Here is a 19,372-nt window from a genome sequence, read left to right on the forward strand (position 1 = left end):
TGCAGAATGGAACATGGCCGTTTCCGCCTCGCCAAAGGTAGTGGCGAGAGAGGGCATCAGACTCTGATTTGCCACCCTCTGCTAGCAAAGGCAGCTCAGGCCAAGTCCTGCTGGGATTTCCAGTTTTCTCCTCCATCGAGTTGATACGGACACAGGATCCTCAGCAACATCCATTCCTCCCTATTGCTCATTCACTGGCTGCCCCGTGATGCCCCTCAGGACAGCGCAGCCACCCAGGAAGAGACCGAATGCCCAGAATCCCCGTCCTTGGCTTGCCGGCAAGCCCAGGGCCAGCCAGTGGGAGTTCGGGCTGCACAGAGCAGGTGCACCTGGGTTGTGCTGCCCATTCCCGGGGGCTCAGCAGTCACGCTGTCATGGCATGGCGGTTTCCCATGTTGTCGTAATAAATCACCCTCCTAACATGTAGAGCATGGCCCACCGCAGATCCAGGCCGGGAGCCCTCCTGGCTGGCCAGTGAGAGGGTAGGGAAGAGGCCGTTACAGCGAATGAGCAGTGATCCGGTGGCTAATGTCCAATTCTCCACCAATCGCAAGCTGGGGATGGGCAGGGAGCAGTTCTTCAGTGTGTGACTGGGCCGCGTCTGGCTCCCGGATCCAGGAGGTTGCTCTACAAACAGCCGTTTTGTTGTTCTACGTGAAATGTCCTTGGGGCTTTTCTCTCTGTGTTTCTGGCCAGGCGCCTACCAGCCTGCTCCCACCCAAAAGGCCTACTCACCCACAGGCATAACTGCTCCGCTCTCAAACTGTGGCACGTGGCATGGCCCTGCCTGGCACGCTCCAAGCCTCTCCACACAGGAGTGCAGGAGACGTGACCTGCAGCCTTTGCTGCCCAGAGGGTGGGAGAGGGTCCCCATTCATCGCAGACTGCAAGGCCGGAACAGATGCTGCCAGGGCTACGTGTCCTCAGCCTGCCCGCCCCATGGCAGCGAGTTGATCAGCCATCCCCTCTCGCCTGTGTGAACTGCTCTTGTGCCCTTCCCTGCTGTGCCCAGGCTGCTAGTCAGAGCCCAGCCTGCCCTGCTGCCTTTGCTGGGTCTGCCAACAGGGCAGTAAAGAGTTGCCGGCTGGGCTGGAGTGCAGGAAGGTGTTGAACTCCCTGCATTCTCTCCCCCTTCCTTTGAACAGCAGGAGGTGCCCCCATGGGTCAGGCCTCACCCAGTCTGATTGTTGTTGAGGGGCAGATGCGTGCTCCCTTCCCTGGGGCTGACGCAGCAGGGTGGCAACGAGCCCAGGCTTGTGCCCTGCCATGCTTGGGGCATGGGGGCGGCTGGCTTGCTGCTGGCCGGTGGTTCCCCAGAGAAGCTGTGAGGCAGGAGCATTAATAACACACACTTGGGTCATATGCCTGGAGGCCCCCAGCAAAGGCGTCTGGGGGACCCAATGGTCAGGGGGAGCGATTAGCAGGGGGAGAGCTCCAGCGTGACTCTGGCGTTAGCAGTGCCAGGGCTGGCATTGGGGGCTACCAGTGGTGTCAGTTTCCGCAGGGCTCTAATTCCAGCAGTGCCGCTCCTCGTAGCAACCGTGCTGCCGGCTCCAGGGAACAGCCTCAGAGCTGATCCCTGGCACAAACATGCATTGTTCCACGGGGCTGCAAGCAGGAGGGTCTCCCCACCCGTGCTTGGGCCTTGTGCCAGCGAAATGCCCTCAGTTAATCCTGGGCTGGATTTTTTCCTTTCCAAGGGACCTGTGAATGGTCACGGGGCAACTGAAGGACTGGCAGGTTGGGGGTACCATTGCCAAGGCTGGTGTCGCGCCAGCAGCTTCCACCAAGGAGGGCAGCACAGGGTGCGTTTGAGTCTTCCCAGTCCGGTAGCCCTGGCGTAAATCCAGGGGTTCGGCTAGTGGACTGAATTCCAGAGGCCTTTAGGAGCAGTTGCTTTGCTGTGTGGGATGCCAGCAGGATCAGGCAGGGGTGCGGTGGTTGTGGGGAAGGGAGGGGGACATACTTCCGACATCTGGGGGGGAGAGGAGGAAATTTCCCCCAGGCGGGACCTGGAGACCTCTCTGGGCAGCCACGGGAAGTCCTATTCCACTGGGAAGCCGTTGTTCTCTGTGACCTCGGCCAAGTCACTTTCCCTTGCTGTGCCTCAGTTTCTCCGTCTGTTACATAGAGGTAATGACTCTTCCCTAGGGCCCAGCAGTGAATGTGAGGCTGGACTCAGTGATGGCTGGGTGGTGCTTTTGAGATAACTGGGGGTCATCCCTTTAGACAACAACACCCCCCGCCCCCCATCTCCTTGGCAGAGCATCGGGTCATCCAGTTAGACGTGGATTTCTGTTTCCATCTGTTTTCATACAAGGATGCACCCAGGGCAAGCTGCTGGTGACCACCGCCTGGCATGGAGCCTTCTGTGGCTCCGATGGGCGAGCTGCAGGAAAGTCAGGCTGGGGGAGGGGTGAGCTGGTGAGCATGGGGTGCTCTTCCTGGTGAGTGGCATGCTTCATTGCTAAATGCCTGTGGAGGGCTGGGGGCGAAAACCTGGCCTTGGTTGTAAGTGCCGCTCACATGAAAATCCGGGTGGGGACAGACGGGGCTTCTGGCAGGTTCCTTTGCAGCTGTCTCTTTCCAGTTTTCTGTCTCTCACCTGCCATTCTCCAGAGGGGTTCTAGCCCAGCTGTTGCTGGTTTTCCAGCAATCAGAGCGGGTATTGAGCCATACTGTGCTGCCAGTCTTTGGGGGTGTCTTAAAGCCCCAGCTCCTGGGAGCATGTGATTCCAAGAGAGTCAGCTTTCATTCAGAAAGATAATTAACTGTCCCGTCTTCGTGGTGGCAGAGAGAGCGGGAGCCGTGAAGGCTCTGAGACAAGACAAATGAAAAGAACCTGGCTTTTCTTATCTAAAATGGAACAATTTGTACGCCTGGTTGGGGGGGCCAATTCGTGGATTTTGGTTGGTGATGCAGTGACCCCAGGGGTGAAAGGTGTTTTCATTTGGGATGAACGCTGGCTACAGGATCCTGGGCTGCTATCACAAGCCAGGGCCTCACGCCCACGCTGGACCAGGTCTGGAATATTCCAGTGCCCCAAGCGCTGCTCCTGCTCGGCTACCCGCCCTACCTCCCTCGCCTGCTACGCTGCCATCCCTGCTGACCAGCTTTCCAGCTGCCCCTCCCACCATACCATGCTGTCCGTGGGGGAAGCACTTGGCACTTGTACAGGCCACCTGCCCAGGAGGTTCCCAAGGTGCTTTGCCAGCATGAGTGAAGCCCCTGTGTCTGTGCAATCTATAGGTGGGGAAACTAAGGCAGCAGTTGGCAGCAGAACCCAGGAGTCCCAGCCCCTTGTTCTCTGGTCTAATCATTAGACACTGGTGCTTAGTGCTAGTGAATACACTGCAGTCAGCTTTAGAGAGTTACTGGGGAACATATTGGAGACCCCCCCCCAAAAGTGTCCGGGACAGGGGCCAGCTAGGGTCCCTGTTCTGCTCTCAATCACATAGGCACAATGCCCTGGACAATCAGTGAGACCAACACCAGAATTGGGCCCTTCCAACAGAAAGTCATTGGGACTGGGAGTCGGGATTCTGGGGCTCTCTGATTCTGGGGCTCAGCCCCCGCCCCAGTGCCTCAGTTTCCCCATCTGTAGCAGAGGGAGAATGATCCTGGCCTGACTTTCTGAAGTGTCTCCTGTTTGGGGGGATCGAGAGGTCAGTGTTGCCGTCCATGAACCACCCCTCCCCCGCTCCTCCTGTCTGTGCCCCATTCCCATGGCAAGGGGCTGCTTTCTGGTGCTGCTGGGCACTGCTTCATGGTTCCGTGAGTCTGCAGCCTCCCCAAAGCTGCCACCAGTCCCAGATGGTGTCTGCCCCCCTCTCAAACAGCTCGGGCGATGTACAGCCTGGCACAGGGGGCTGGCGCAGCCAGCCTTGGGTCTGGGGCATCAAATGGGCTCCGAGCCTCCTGCTCCCCCACCCCACGGGCCGTGCCTAGGCTGCGAACCCAAGGGGCAAGGTAGTGGAAATCGGGCCCCAATTCTCAAAGGGCCAGGCCCAGTGCACATGCTGCGAGTCCCGGCGTTCGACCACATTTGATCTACCCCCAGGAGGCTGAGGCATTGCCCCCCCACACACACACCCCTCCTGGCACCGCAGGCAGATGGCGGGCGCCGGGCGGGGTGAGCCGCGGGCCCCATTCCCGACCAGAGTCTGGCCCTGCGAGGCTCGGTGTGAGCAGGCTGTGTTCTCTGGGGTCGGCTCAGTGGCTGGGCTGGAGCCGGGGAATTCTCCCCACGCTGACTCACTGCCCTGGCACTTCCTGTCCAGCGGGCAGGGGCAGGGGGAGGGGGAGCCGGGCACCTGAAATGGAAGCACAAGCCGGATGGGAGCGTGACGCGAGGGGCCTCGCCTGCCGCCGGGCTGCCCAGCTCCCTTCCCCTCCCCAGCTCCCTTTCCCGCAGGCGACTCTGGAAGGATGCAAGCTCTTCCTGGCAGGAAAAGCAGGCAAAAGGCCATATTAGGGAAAGCTCCGTCCTGGCCTACTCCCCTGAGCCAGGCCCCCGACTCCCACTGTAGCCACTGCGGGGGCTCAGCAGCGCTGTAACGACCCGGCTCTCCCCAGCAGGCTGCGATTGGGGTTTTCACCTTTGCCCGGGGCAAACAAGCAACTCTGGCTTTCCACCAGGCTCTGCTCTGTCTCCATGTGGCCCCCCCAACCCAAGGCAGCATTGGCAGCCCCGGTGCTCGGAGCCTCCTGGGGATCACAAGATGGGCTTTCCAATGGGGAGTTTCGGTTGGCTTGTTGTTTGGGGCTTTTTGTGATTGAGCATCTGGCTTTGGTGTATGAGTCGCGTTTCTGAGCTTTTCTCTGCCGTGACGCGGGCTAGAGACCGGCTGGAAATAAACCAGAGCTGGGATCCTGTCATTGTCACAGGACTCCCGTGGCTTGGGGACCGCCTTCCTGCTCGTATCCTGAACTGGCGCTAAATGCGTGAGAGCTGGGCCTACCTGCCTTTGCTCTTCCTCTTCAGGGTCTGCTGGGCCTAGCTCTGGAGGTGGGTTTGAAATCAGTGGGGATGGGATGTCCCAGCTGCTGGCTTTGCATCGGTCATCACTTCCGCTTGGCTTTACACCAGTGTCATTCCAGTGGGGTCACACCTAATGGGCCCATCCTGCTAAGTACTCAGCCACTGGGGGAGGCCCTCAGCGGGGTAGGACCCTCAGTCCGGTGTCGTTTCTGATCTGGCGCTAGCCGCTCCCATATGGGGATGGGGCCTGCAGCCCCACTCAGCGCCTTGCAGGGAGTGAGAGCAGGATCGGGCCCCTCTCTGGGCAGCCCTGGAGCGAAGGGTCCTTTTCCTGGCTCACTTCAATGCTGTGAATTAGCCATGCTATAGGAGGTCACTGGGCACTGTCCCTGCTGCTTCCCCCACTGCGCGCCTGGGCCCCTCCCTGCCCTTCTCAAGGGGCCTTTGCAGTGGCTGCTGCTGGAGGAATGGCTGACCTCCAGCATCTGTCTTCCTCTGGGACTGGCTGGAGCCGCCCACTGGTCCCTGGTTCCCTGCATGGTGGAGCCCTGCGCCCTCCTGTTTTCGGGGGGAGCCCCCGGCTGCTGGGAACCCCCCTCTGCAGGGGGCAAGTGGGAAATAGAGCTGGAGAGTCCAGTGCTGAGCAGTTGGGCTCTCAGGAGAGTGCAGGGAAACCATGTGCTTCCAGCCTGGACAGGGCAGACAGGAGCTGGGCCTGCTCCCCCCAGACAGCTCTGCTGGTGTCCCTCACTCCTGACCTGTCTCAGCCCTGGGCTCCCCCCAGAAGGCTCTGCCAGTGCCCCTTGATCCCAACCCAGAGCCCCCCGCTATCTCATCCCTAGGCTCCCCCCCGCTCTGCCAGTGCCCCTCACTTCTGACCCACAGCTGCGTGCAGTCCCAGACCTGGGCTCCCCTTACACAGCTCTGCCAGTAGGCCCTCAATACTGCCCCACAGCCCCAGCTATCCCAGCCCTGGATTCCTCCCTGCTCCTGCCCCCCAGATCTGCCAGTGCCCCCCAGGCCCACTTGGAACAGTTTGTTTTGCAGAATCACACAGATGGAGGTGCAGCCCTTGGTGAGATGGGCAGATGGGACGTGCCCCCATTTGAGCCAGTCAGGTCGTTCTGGCTTTACCCAATGAGGTCTGAAGGCAGCTGGGTTTTGGGGGGGAGTCCCTTGCATCTTGGGACAGTGGAGGGGCCGTGTGACGGATATAGCTGTGCCCCTTGGGAGGCTGTGTGGAGGAACCTGCGTATGGGCTCAGTGCCTTGTGTTCCTCTTCCCGCCTGGATCCCAGCCCCGGGCCAGGAGCAGCAGCAAGCTGGGGCTGGCCAGGAAGCAGCGCGCTTGCCTGCAGTGTGGCGTGGGGGTGACTAATCCCCAGTCGGCGTCTCTGCCTGCGAACGGCCGGGAGCAGAGTGACTGTGCGGGGCTGTGTGCTGAGGGTTCTTTCCATCACTCAGCCCCTGGACCAGGCTGGGTCATATTTGGAAGCATGACCAATGTGTCATGGGCCTGAGGAACGCTGGCGAGTATTGGCTATCAGCGCCCCCGGACGGGGGAGGGAGCAGGAAATGGCTCACCAGGAGCAGGCTGCTCTCTGTGCCAGGGCCTGATCCGGGGCACTGCCAGCCCTGCAGGAGCCCTGCCCCGGAGCAGCTGGGCGTCCCCATCCCCACCGCCAGGTGCCTCTGTGCCTCTCACGAAGCCTGTTCTCTCCAGTGCAAGCTGCAGTTGTCACATTCTCACCTGACTCCAGGAGCTGGGGCTTTAAGGAAATCACCAAAGACCAGGAGCCTCGCTGTAAAACCATGTGAGCTGGCCACACTCTGTGTGCTACCACAATTGTTTTCCCTCTTTGGACCCTTTCCCCAGGTACCCTTCGATACAAGGACATCCCCTGAGCTAGCATGGCCCTTGGGGAAGGATGGGAGTGGGGATAAAGCACTGCAGTGGGGCCCTGGCTTCCAGGCCCAGCTCTGCCATGGACTCTATGCGGGACCCTGGACAAGTCATGTTGTGCTGGGGTTCGAAACCCACTCGGCTCCAATCCCCCACCCCTATGCACAACCCAGATTGCCAGAAGCTCCTGCCATGTCTGGCTGGCTGCAAAAGCTGGCCCTAGCCTCTCATGCCTCAGTTTCCCCGTTAGCAAAATGTTCCTCCATTCTGCCTGTTTTGGGTCCTTATTCTAGGCTCCCTGGCGCAGGGACTCCACCTCTGGTGTCTAGGCAGTGTCTGTGCGTTGGCTGAGGATGAAAAACCCAACAGCAGCCAGGCTAATGATTCGGGTTTGTTCTGTGGGTGTGGGCATCACCCACCATGGGTCAGCCCCCACAGGGGATGGGCTGTGCCCCAAAGGGTTTGCACTCCAGGGTGAGATTCCCACCAGGTGCAAATCACTGCAGCTCCTGTGTAGCCAATAGGCTAGATTCTGCAGTGGTGTGAATGTGCTCAGCTCCATGGTGGTTAGCAAGGCTCCGATCTGACCCTTAATGTCAGATTCCCCTGTGGGAGGGGGGTCTAAATTGGTGGGACTGGGATGGGGGAGGACACAGGATCTGGGAGCCCAGCTCCGGTTCCCTTCAGTAGGCCCTGGGTGTCCATCTACAGTGGTTTGTAAGCTGGCAGTACCCCATTAAGGGGTAGGCGCAACAGAGGCCTTTCTTGTCTCCCAGCAGATCTTGGGCACCCGCTGCATTGTGCCTGGCGGGGGGGGGGGGGGGGGTTCAGCAGAGCGCAGGGCAGGATGGAGGGACGCAGGCAGGTGCTGGGAGATGCTGGTGGAGCCCAGTTAGTGGGTTTCTGACCAGGGTCGCTTGTTCATGGGGGCAGCCCTGCAGCCGGACACTGTCACGTCTGTGTCCTGCTGGGGCATGGCTGGACCGGGGCTGCTGGCTGTGGGCTGACCCTGCAGTTCTCTCGGGCCACTCAGTGTCACCACACAGGGTCCTCTTGCTAAGGGCTGCCACAAAGGCCTTTTGCCGGCTGCATGGGCTCCGTGGATATCGTTCAGGGCGGGGGTCACCCCGCGGACCTTCCAGCTGTCCGGGGAGCCTGGCAGCAGTGGGCAACTGTGGCCGCTTTGCAGGTGCCGGGGCGGGGAGCTGTGGCTGCGGATCCCTCATTCCCAGTCTCGCTGCTTTGGGAGGGTCCGGCCCAGCCCGTACGGCGCTGGGGGAGAGGAGGCCAAGGTCTCTCAGTGCCCCGCACCCAGATTCCCCAGCAACGGCGTTGAGCGGTGCGAATGGCATGGGCTGCCGAGGGGCAGGAGGGCAGGGTCCCTGTGCGGCCAGCTCACCCTCCCTCGTCTCTCCCCCCCAGAATGTGCTGGCCAAGGCGCTGTACGACAACGTGTCCGAGTCCCCAGATGAGCTTTCCTTCCGGAAGGGCGACATCATGACAGTGCTGGAGCGCAACACGCAGGGCCTGGATGGCTGGTGGCTCTGCTCACTGCACGGGCGCCAGGGCATTGTGCCCGGCAACCGCCTGAAGATCCTGGTGGGCATGTATGACAAGAAGCAGCAGGCGGGGTCTAGCCAAGGGCAAGCACCTTCCCACCAGCACGTGCTGCACCCCGCCGCCCGGCCGCCAGGGGACAGCATCTACCTGATCCCAGCCTTGAGCAAGGGGCAGCCGGGCCTCTACCCGGGCTCTGCGCCAGGGGCGCCCTTCCCCTCACCTCCAGCCAAGCAGCCACTGGCGTATCCAAAGCAGCCACTGCCCCACGCCTGCCAGGACATCTACCAGGTGCCCCCGTCGCAGAGCCACGCCCCGGACGTCTCCGCCAGCCCCCCACAGGAGATCTACCAGGTGCCCCCGGCTGCGGGGCTGGGCCAGGACATCTACCAGGTGCCGCCGTCCTTGGACGTGAGGAGCTGGGAAGGGCCGAAGCCCCAGGGAAAGGTAGGACGCAAACCCACACGGTTCAGGGCCCAGCTCTGCTCTGCAGATTGCCCAGGGGCCCCATGGGGGGATCCAGGCAGCTCTTCCAGTGCGGAGGCAGGAGCTGGAGGTGGGCACGACGGGCAGGGGATGTTTCTATTCCGGATACCCCCAGGATAGGTGGGAGCTCCCCCGGCCTTTGCTTTCCGGAGAGTTTGGGGGCAATCCTTCCCTTCTGGGGGTGCTGTGGGGCACTCAGGGTAATATCCCCACAGCCAGGCCCCCGCCCCTTTCAGGCTGGGTTTGCGCGCTGTTGCCCTCACCAGGGCGTCTGGGCTCCCAGCATGGGATGCTGCGAGTCTCTGTTCCTCTGTGCCTGGAGTCCGGGGAGGGGGCCAGAGCGGGCATTAACCCCGTGACACCTCCTGGTCTCCATGCACGTTGCAGCAGCCTGTGGGCTGCCCGCCCTTGGGCTTATTCCATGGTCCCCGAGGGCAGAGAATAGCCGCAGCGTGCTCTGGACACACCCCTGCATGCCTCCTGTGCCAGTTGTAGGGGCAGTGTGCCTGCTCCCTGACACTGGGGGTCTCGGGGGGCCATCTCCACCCCATGGGGCATTGTCCCTGGATGGACACCACGTGGTGCAGGGGCCTGGCAGCGCCGTGTGGCGGTTAGAGCTGGGGACAAGGAGCGCTGCGTGATGTGGCCAGCTCCGGGCCACGATGGATGCGGGGCCATGCTCTGACGCTGCCTGACTTCGTTAGACCCACTAACGAGCTGGGCAGGGACATGTGCCCGCCCCCCTGCCCATAGTGATGCCAGCACCCGCCAGGGGGCACCTCTTTGCCCAGCGTTATCTAGCAGGGTCGTTTGCCACAGGGGGCCCAGCAGCTGGGCAGGGCTCAGATGCTGCTGGCAGGGGCTGGCACACCTGGGCACCAGAGCCCAGACACGGCTTTTCCTTGGGCTGTTTTCCAGGCTGTCATCCTGCCCAGCACCCCCTGGGGGTGCAGCCAGGGGGCTGGCTCCAGGGTCTCCTTGGCAGGGGGGTGGGCAGCATGGCAGCTCTGGGGAGAGAGATCACCACCTGGGCATGCAGCACTCTCCCCAGCTGCCAGCCTAAGAAGTGGGTCTCCTGTGGGCCGTGCTACGAGGCTGGGGGGACAGGGCAGGCACTGGGAGGCTCCGGGAAACAGTGTCCCCAGACCTAGCTGCTGGGGCAGCAGGAGGGTCTGTGTTTGGGTGCCAGCTGGTCCTGGAGGTGGGTTTGAGTCCCACCCATGTTTGTGGCACCCAGCCCATGGATGTAGCTGTAGGGGGCAAGAGGCGCTGGCTGGGCTGGGCCCATCCCTCCTGCCTGTCTCTGGTGGTTGTGCCAGCCGCAGGGAAGGATTCACGGGCACTATGCTACAGAGGGAGTGAGGGTAAAACCAGGGGCCCCAGCTTGCATCTCTGCTCCCAGCGGTGGTCTGGTAGATGCTGCTGCCAGGTACCCAGCATGCCCTTTGCTCACAAGGTCGCAGGGTGAGAGTCACGGCTCCTGAACCCCGCGGACAGAGTGCTGGTGGCCAGGCACAGGGCCTGCCATGCCCCAGCCAGAGGTTGAGGAGCACAGCTCAGTGAGTGCTTTACTTCTTGGGAAATTCAGCCCCACAGGCTCCAAGTCGCCAGGCCCTGGGCAGGGCAGAGCCCTGTCTGTTGAGAGCTTTGTGGGAAGCCCTGAAGAGGGGCCAGATTTAAGTTGGGGTGTTACAGACCTGGAACATCCTCCTGGACGGGGCAAGGGGGCAAGCAGGCTCTGTGGTCCGACCACAGTGCCGGGGAAACCAGCTGGTGCCCCAGGGCCAAGCCAAGCACAGCTGCCACCAAGCAACCCTGGTGGCCTGGGGGAGGGAAGAAGGCAGGAGAGCATGTGTGGATCAGGGAACTAGGCGCCTTTCTGCCGTACACTGGCCATGTTGGGGTGCAGGACAGCTCACATCTTGGCTCAGGACGAAGCCCTCTGCCAGCATCCCAGCAGTGATAAGCAACGGTTATCTTGGGGTTGCTGGCAGCTGAGGTCTGGCCTACTGCGCCCCGGGTCTGAGCCAGTGCAGTGAACACACAGCCCTGTGGGTGGGGAGCCCCAGGTTCTGTTCGAGGCTCTGCTGATGACTTCAGCTGCCACCCTGCCTCAGTTTCTCTACCTGTGAAGTGGAGGCCTTATCAAGCTCTGTGATGGGGAGTGGCCACGCCAGCCTCCTGGTCTGGGTTTACTTGCCGGATGTAGATGTCATAAAATCTCTGGTCGTTTCTGTACAAGCGAGCGCTCCCCAGGGCTGGGCAGGCAGGAAGGGCCTGTAAGTTAGCAAGCTTTTTGCAGGGCCCCATTAATGCAAATCCCTAGCTGGGGATCTCAAAGCGCTTTCCAGTGCAGGGTCAATGTTGTCATCTGTAAGATGGGGAAACTAAGGCACAGAGGGGGGACGTCACTTGCCCAAGGTCCTCCAGCCAGCTCGTGGCAGGGCTGGGAATAGAGCTCGGGTCTCCTGAGTCATAGGCTGGGGCTCTGGCCACTGCGCCTCACTGCCTACCCTTAAAGCGTCTCTTACTCCCGTCCCCAGTGAGTTCTGCTGTTGGTGAATTGTCAAGAGCCCTGTGCCGAGGCTGCCCCGGGATGGCTGGGTAGCCGACAAGTGGGGGCTGCAGCCTCCCAGCAAGTTCTGGACACGTGGGGGGCCATGAGGGGGTTCGGGGAGTGGCGGGGAGGCTGTGTCCATGCCTGAGAGGTGTTGGAAAGGCTTGCACTTCTGGGTGAAGCCAGCCTCTGCTGGGAGTGGGCAGGAGCCTGGTTCAGCTTGTGCCATGGCTGCTTTGGGCAGGGTCTAGCACCTTCCTCTGCTGCAGGCCCCTGCCCTGGGCTGGGCTGAACCTCGTCTCAAGTCCCAGCCACTCCCAGCTCGGCCATGGCAAGGTCTGGGCTGATCCCTGAGAGGCTCTGCCGGGGACAGACAAGTTTAAACCCCTCAGGGCTGGCGAACATCCTGGGACCCCCTCCTACCTCTGTGTCCTCAGGCAGAGGGTTCTGGGCGCTGGAGGGGCTCTGGTGGGACAGGAACTGTCCATGTGAGGGGGCTGGATCTCAGTGAGACAAAGTGGTGTGGTTCTACTCTGCCCATTAGCCTGTTCCCGGTGGGTGCCCTGGCATAGCACCCTGGGTGCTGAGTTCACGCCATCCTCACCCATTGCAGCTGGCTCTTCTGGAAGTCAGGCATTGTGCAAATCCGGCCTTGTGTCCGGGGGCTAGCTGGGGTGCAGCTTACCTGGGGGGGTGGTCTCTTGGCTGGGCTGAGCTGATGCCACCTCCTCCCCCTTCTCCCGAGGAGACGGCCACGCTGGCCATGCCCATGGCTGGGTTCTGCTGGCTGTCCTGCTGGCTCGCTTGCCCGGGGGCCCCGTGCCAAGGCCGTGTGCCCTGTACCCAGTGCCCCCACCAGGGCTCTCCAGCACCTGGCAGAGGGTGTCTCGGTGGGGTTGGCTGGGGTCAGCGCCGTCGTGCCTGGGACCCCAATCCTGCACTGCTCTGGGGTCCACATGGCTGTGCCGGGGGAGGGCTCAGCTGTGGGCAGGATCAGGGCCTGGATCCTGGTCCCTAGCTGTGGCAGGAGCTAGGCCATCCCCCACCTGCCCTTGCCCGGCAGCCTGACCTTGAGGCTGGGCCTGACACCGCAGCTGCCAAGGCCGAGTACGTGGTATTGAAGCTTGGCCTGTGACCAGCCGAGCCTGGAGCCTGTTACCTTCCTGTCCTGCTCCCAGCAGCTGGCTCAGCAGGCGGGTGCCAGCTGTGGCAGGAGCTGGGGGGGCTGCCTCTTCCCCCAGCTCACACCACAGTGGGGGGGGGGCGTGGCGGGGAGCTGACGTAAGGCCTGGCTGTGCCCAGTGGCTCCACCTGGCTGTACCATGACTGGCACTGGGTGGAAAGGTGGGGGGCTGTGGGAGTGAGGAGCACTGTCATCCCATCCCGTTGGAGATTCTCAGTCCCCCGATCCCTGCCCTGTGGGGGACACGCCTCTCTGCACTGCCCAGCCCCCAGGCATGTTAGAGCAGCCTCAGGGCTGCTCCAGCTTGTGCTCTGCTTCCTGGGGAGCCCAGAATGGATAGATGGGGGGATAGAGGGCTGGGGATGGGTGGGGGTGGCTGGAGGGGTGTGTACAGAGGTGTGAATGGTTAGAGAAAGGTCGGGGGTGGATGCAGGGAAAGTGTGATGTGTCTGGGTAGCTAGAGGAGTGTGGACGGGGGCTGGGGGGGCAGCGGTGGAGGGGGATAGAGGGGTGTGTATGGGGTGCTAGGGCATGAGCCAGCCGGAGCGGCTGGGTGGCTTCTCATGCCACCCCCAGAGCAACCGGGATCCGAAACCCCTGGCAGAGCTGGGATACGAAGCCCCTGCTCCCAGCAGGCCTGGCAGCTGGGGTGGGGGGCAGTTCTGTGGGTGTTGCCTCGTGGCTGACCCCATCGCCCTGGTGCTCAGCCCCTCCATGTGCAGCCCCGGGCTGGGCAGGCTGCAGGACACGCCCCTTGCACAGGTGTGATTCGCTGCTGCCAAACCCTGCTCCGGGGTCCCCCGTGGGAGAGGGGGCTGGAACCCTGAGCTCCGAAAGCCCCAGTCCCTCCCCCTGCAGCGAGGGGACGGGGCCCTTAGCTGGAGTGGCTAGCCGATCCCCACCCCTGCCCCACAGGGCAGCCCACGTGTGGTAGCACCGCCCAGTAAGGCTGTAAACTACACCCCAGAGAAGTGAAACCCACCAGCCCCTTAGTGCCAGGGCGGCTAATCCATGCCAATCAGAGCAGCCTGGCTGAGCCTTTACAGGGGCTGGGGAGCAAAATCACAGGCTGGCAGCTGGCCTGGTGCCCTCCGCAATCTCAGGAAGAGGCCGTCCCTGCCTCCAAGGGTTTGTCTTGCAGGGGAAGCAGCTGCTGGAGAAGGGTGGGGGGAATTCCCCAGTACAATCTGGGGCCAGAGGCTGCTGCTCCCCAGATCTGTTAAGCTTTGAATTTCTGGTGTCCGCTGTCACTTGAGAGCGAATGTTACATCTGCTGGTCGGGATCGAGGGGCAGATGGGGGTGGGAAGTCCTGGGCTAGGATGGCAGCAGGCTGCAGGTCGGGATTGAGGGGCTTTGGCAGAGCTGGGATAGTTGAGGGCTGTGGGTGGAACTTGCCTAGATACCTGCCCCCCTCCTCAGTGTGCAGGGTATGTGCACAGACATGCACCCTGGGACTCGGGTACCCCCATGAGCCCCCGCTGCTCAAGGGAACCCCAGCTACCTCCTGCCCCAGGGGTTGCTCTGAGCCCCAGGCACTAATGGATCCCTTAGGTCCCCCCAGGGGAAGCAGGAGTCAAGAGGAAGGGGGGTGGAGCCTGCTAGGTCCATGCCTCCCTGGGGAGGGCACCCCCGCCAGCCAGCTCTGGAGTTCTCTGTGCCATTCAGTATGTTTACAATGCTACAAACTGTCTCTTCTGCGAGACAGCTAGTGGTATCCCCCACACCCAGAGCTGCGATGGTGCCAGACGCCCATTTCACTAGCTGCACTGGTGCACCCATAAGCCACACGCAGACAGACGGCCGCCCGCAGATGTGCCCATGCCCAGAAGCAGGCAGGTGCGCACAGACCTGCAGACAGACACACGTGCGCACAGACATGCAGACGTGCGCACAGTCCGACACAGACACACGTGCACACAGACACACATGCACACAGACACACATGCACAGAGACACACGTGGACACAGACATGCACACACACACATATACACGCAGACATGCATACACGTGCACACACACACACATGCACACAGTCCGACACACACATATGCACGCAGACGTGCACGCAGACGTGCACGCAGACACACGTGCACACAGACGTGCAGACACACATGCATGCAGACATGCAGACATGCACACACGTGCACGCAGACACACGTGCACGCAGACATGAAGACACATGCGCACAGCCAGACACACGCAGACAGACGGCTGCCCGCAGACATGCCCATGCCCTGAAGCACACATAGGCATGGGTGGTAGGCTGGGAATGCCTGCTGCTACAGGGATCGTGCCCCCAGGACCGAAGGCTCAAGTGCAGGGGGACACCAGGCATAACCCTCCTCCCGCAAGCCTGGGGCAGACTCCTCCCTGGTGCTGGCCAGGGAGCCAGCCTGGCCCGTGCTTCCCAGAGCAGGTGCACCCAGGCAGCAGCTACTCTGCCAGGTGCCAGCGTGGGCTGATCGTCCTTGGCAAACTCCCCAGTTTGGGGACAGCCCTGGCAGCTCTGGGGCAGAGGCTGGCTCCAGCGCCAGGCTAACAGCCCACGCCAGGGATGGCCCTGGCAGCACCCTTGGCACAGGCACTGGGAGGGGGAGACAACCTGTCTCTGGGCATGGCTCATGGGGAGTCCTGGCTCTGCCTGGCCCTCCAGCCAGGCGCACTGAGAGCAGGGCAGTCCTGCCGCCCTGGTAAGGCCATAAAGGCAAAGGGCAATCGGGATAAAATACAGCCCAGTTTTACAGCAGGGCAATCACTCTGCAGCTGTAATGGGATGCCAGTGAGGCATCAGATAGCACCCTGGGGGGCTGTTAGTCACATGGGAGGAGCTGGGGATTACCTGGGGAACTGAAGGGTCGGTGGTAAGGAGCGAGTATCCCCAACGGCCGGGGCAGGCTCCAAGTCACTACCGAGGATTCTTTCCCAGCTGTCTGGCTGCTGGGTCTCGCCCACATGCTCAGGGTCTAACTGATGGCTGTATTTGGGTGGGGAAGGAATTTTCCCTGGGTCAGATTGACAGAGGCTGCAGTGTGGGGCAGGGTCACTTGCTGGGTTGAACTAGAGTAAATGGTGGATTCTCTGTAACTTGACATCTTTAAATGAAGTTTTGAGGACATCAGTGAGTCAACCAGAGGTTAGGGGTCTGTTACAGGAGTGGATGAGTTTCTGTGGCCTGCAATGTGCAGGAGGTCAGACCAGATGGCCCGTTCTGGCTTTAAGATCGGTGAGGAGCAAAGCAGGCTGCCGGAGCCGGGATTGCACTGGGCACCCTTTGACCTGCAAGCCAGCCCCGGGGTGCTGCAGGGCTCCCTCCCCACAGCCCAGGCCCTAGAAACGGGTGCAATCCCTCTGTCCAAACTGGCCACGGCCAGCACGCAGCAATGTGTTCAGACAGCAGGCAGCTCCAGGCCCAGTGCCCCAGGCGGGAGGAGCCACACCAGGGCGCTGCCTGCCCAGCACGGGCCCATGCGCTCAGCTGTGCAAACACCATCTGGGGGGAGCTATGCCAAGCGAGCTGCCTCCTGCAGGCCTAAGCCCCAGCCCCCCACTGCTCGCATCAGGGGCTGACCGACGTGCAGGGAGCACATTGCAGTGGAGGGACCGGGGGGTGCCTGGGGTTTTATCAGCCCCAAACCACTGTGGTTTCACAAAACGACACAGACACACACACTGTCCTATCCCAGCCCTGGGCTCTCCCCAGCGCTGCCGCTGCCCGTCTACCCACAGGTGAATGTTCTTGTCACTTGGGTCCTGATATGCCCAACTCCCATGGGTCGGCTGTAGGCCAGAGTGGGGCCCAGGCCAGCTTTAGGCCCTGTGCGGCTGGTAGAACCCTGGCAGTGGTGTGTGCAGAGGACGGCAGCCCTGGCTGATCCTTCGCCTTTCAGCCACTGCCTTTTCTCCCACAGCTGGCTGCTCCTGCCTGGGGCATGGCTACGCCCACTGAGCCGCACTCCCTGTGGCATGGGAGCACCTCACAGCCCCCGGGAGCCCAGGCAGGGCTCGTGTTCCCACTCAGCAGTAGGGGAAACTGAGGCACATCTCCAGAATTATCTGGGCATGTCTGTGGTCAATTTGGGGTTGGAACCTGGGTCTGCTAAGTACCTGTTTTCAGCCTAACCACCAGACTGTCGTTCCTTCTCCTGCAGCCCTCTCCTCACACGCTGGGCTGGGCCTGGGCATGGCAACAGCATGCTCCCAACCGCACAGCCCTCTCTCCCCTCCCCCACACGTACCGCCTCCCACAAACAGTCCTGTCTCCTCCTCCCCTGTGCAGCCCCCTTCTCCGCCTCCCACCCGCCCAGGGAAGCTCCCTGCGGAGCTGGCTCCCATCTGCCATCTGTTGTCCCATTCCATGGGGAGTGTTGCAGTCCCACCCCCACCCCAGCTCCAGCTGGCTCTGATCAGCAGCTCAATGATCGGACCCCACTGGCATGTAAATGTGGGCTGGGTGCGGACCCCGCCACGGTGCCAGCTGGCCCAAGCCATGTGGCACGGCTGGGTGCACCTGGGCCCCCTGCCTCACTCTCGCCTTCATCCAGCCCCGCAGCCAGTGCATTCCTCGCCATGCCACAGGCAGACTCCAGAGGGCTACATGACCCTGTCCTTGCCCAGCCATGGAGAGCAACAGAGACGGGCACAGAGCGCTTTGCCCTCACGCCCTTCTCTGCCGCCCACTGGCTCACAGGGCTGGGGTAAATAGTGGGAGAAGCCGGGCTGGCTCTGCCTTGGGCTGATAGTGAGTCCCACCCATCTCCCATCGCCTCCAGGGAGGCTAGACTTGCGGCTGTGGCTCTTGGGCCACCTGGGTTCCTGGCTTCATCGCGGTCTCTCTGTAACACCCAGAACGTGCCCCGTGGTCTCTCTGAGCCTCAGTCCCCCCAAAACAGGGCGGCACTCCTCCCTTCGCCAGCCTAGCATGTGAGCTCTTGGGGAGGGGCTCTCCCACCAGCCCCGGGCTGCCAACTGGGGCCCTGGCCATTCGTGTGAGGCCAGTGGTGCCAGCTGCTCCTTGCCATGTGCCCAACTGCATTGGAGGAGCCCTGCCCGCATTGTAGCTGCCCCCCCGGCCCCAGCTCCCACCCGCTGTCAGCACATCCAGGGAGCTCGGCAGCTGGCTTGTTTTGTTCCTCCGGAGGCATCCCACAGCTGTGACCGGCTCCCTCTGGCTGGCTGTGCCGGGCCAGCTGGCAGCGGCTGCGGGCTCTGGCATTGCCACTCCCAGGTGAGCAGGATGGGGATGAGGAGCAGTTCAGGAGGCAGAGCTGGCTGCAGAACATCCGTCCCCTGCACCAATGTGAACAGGGGACACCAGGCGTGTGGGGGGGTTGCCCGTCAGCCTGGAGCTGGGATGGGGGCACTTACTGTGGGCACTGCCCCTTGTTCAGTCCCTAGGCAGGAGCTCCTGGGTGCAGAACCCCCACAGTTTCTCTTCTTTGCTACCCAGAGCCGCCGCCCACCCGTACCGGGGGAGACTCTACTCCCCCCGGGCTGGGGGCACCTGTGCTGCGTGGCAGCGACCTGCTCACCCCCTGTGCTCCCTTCCAGGTGGTGGTGCCCACTCGGGTGGGGCAGGTCTACATCTATGACTCACCCAAAGGCGAGCAGGACGAGTACGACATCCCACGGCACCTCCTCGCCTCCGGGCCCCAGGAGATCTACGACGTGCCCCCTGTCCGGGGGGTGCTCGCCAGCCAGTACAGCCAGGAGGTGAGGCCCTGTGCCGGCAGGTGGGCAGGCTGGGAGGCCTGTGTGTGTGTGTGGCCTGGCGTGGCTAGCTAGCTGCCCCTCCCCCTCCCTCATCCCATAGGTGCTCTCCCCATGCCCCTGACTTTGTCCACCTGGGCCTGGGGGCAGAGCTTCTTCAGGGGTACTCTGGCTCTTGTCTCCTTACTCATCCACCAGGGGTTTGACAAGCAGGGCAGGAGCTCTCTCTTCTCAGACTGGTCCAAGGCTCTCCAATCATAGAATCATAGAATCATAGAATATCAGGGTTGGAAGGGACCCCAGAAGGTCATCTAGTCCAACCCCCTGCTCAAAGCAGGACCAATTCCCAGTTAAATCATCCCAGCCAGGGCTTTGTCAAGCCTGACCTTAAAAACCTCTAAGGAAGGAGATTCTACCACCTCCCTAGGTAACTCATTCCAGTGTTTCACCACCCTCATAGTGAAAAAGTTTTTCCTAATATCCAATCTAAACCTCCCCCACTGCAACTTGAGACCATTACTCCTAGTTCTGTCATCTGCTACCATTGAGAACAGTCTAGAGCCATCCTCTTTGGAACCCCCTTTCAGGTAGTTGAAAGCAGCTATCAAATCCCCCCTCATTCTTCTCTTCTGCAGACTGAACAATCCCAGCTCCCTCAGCCTCTCCTCATAAGTCATGTGTTCAAGTCCCCTAATCAGTTTTGTTGCCCTTTGCTGGACTCTCTCCAATTTATCCACATCCTTCTTGTAGTGTGGGGCCCAAAACTGGACACAGTACTCCAGATGAGGCCTCACCAATGTCGAATAGAGGGGAACGATCACGTCCCTCAATCTGCTCGCTATGCCCCTACTTATACATCCCAAAATGCCATTGGCCTTCTTGGCAACAAGGGCACACTGCTGACTCATATCCAGCTTCTCGTCCACTGTCACCCCTAGGTCCTTTTCCGCAGAACTGCTGCCTAGCCATTCGGTCCCTAGTCTGTAGCGGTGCATTGG

The 19,372-nt window shown here is 61.7% G+C and overlaps 1 protein-coding gene across 3 annotated transcripts in view; it reads left to right on the forward strand.

Annotated features, from left to right (window-relative positions):
• BCAR1 (BCAR1 scaffold protein, Cas family member) overlaps positions 1 to 19,372 on the forward strand; it is a 40,470-nt gene that overhangs the window by 13,244 nt on the left and 7,854 nt on the right. For 2 of the 3 annotated variants that reach the window (XM_073307054.2, XM_073307053.2), the window contains exons 2-3: positions 8,306 to 8,887; positions 18,216 to 18,377. In XM_073307054.2, the coding sequence (XP_073163155.1) occupies positions 8,306 to 8,887; positions 18,216 to 18,377 (744 nt within the window). The remainder of the gene's footprint in view (positions 1 to 8,305; positions 8,888 to 18,215; positions 18,378 to 19,372) is intronic. The other variant, XM_073307055.2, reaches the window with a different exon arrangement.

This window comes from Lepidochelys kempii, chromosome 12 (assembly GCF_965140285.1).
Source record: "Lepidochelys kempii isolate rLepKem1 chromosome 12, rLepKem1.hap1, whole genome shotgun sequence".
In the NCBI taxonomy this organism is placed as follows: Eukaryota; Metazoa; Chordata; order Testudines; family Cheloniidae; genus Lepidochelys; species Lepidochelys kempii.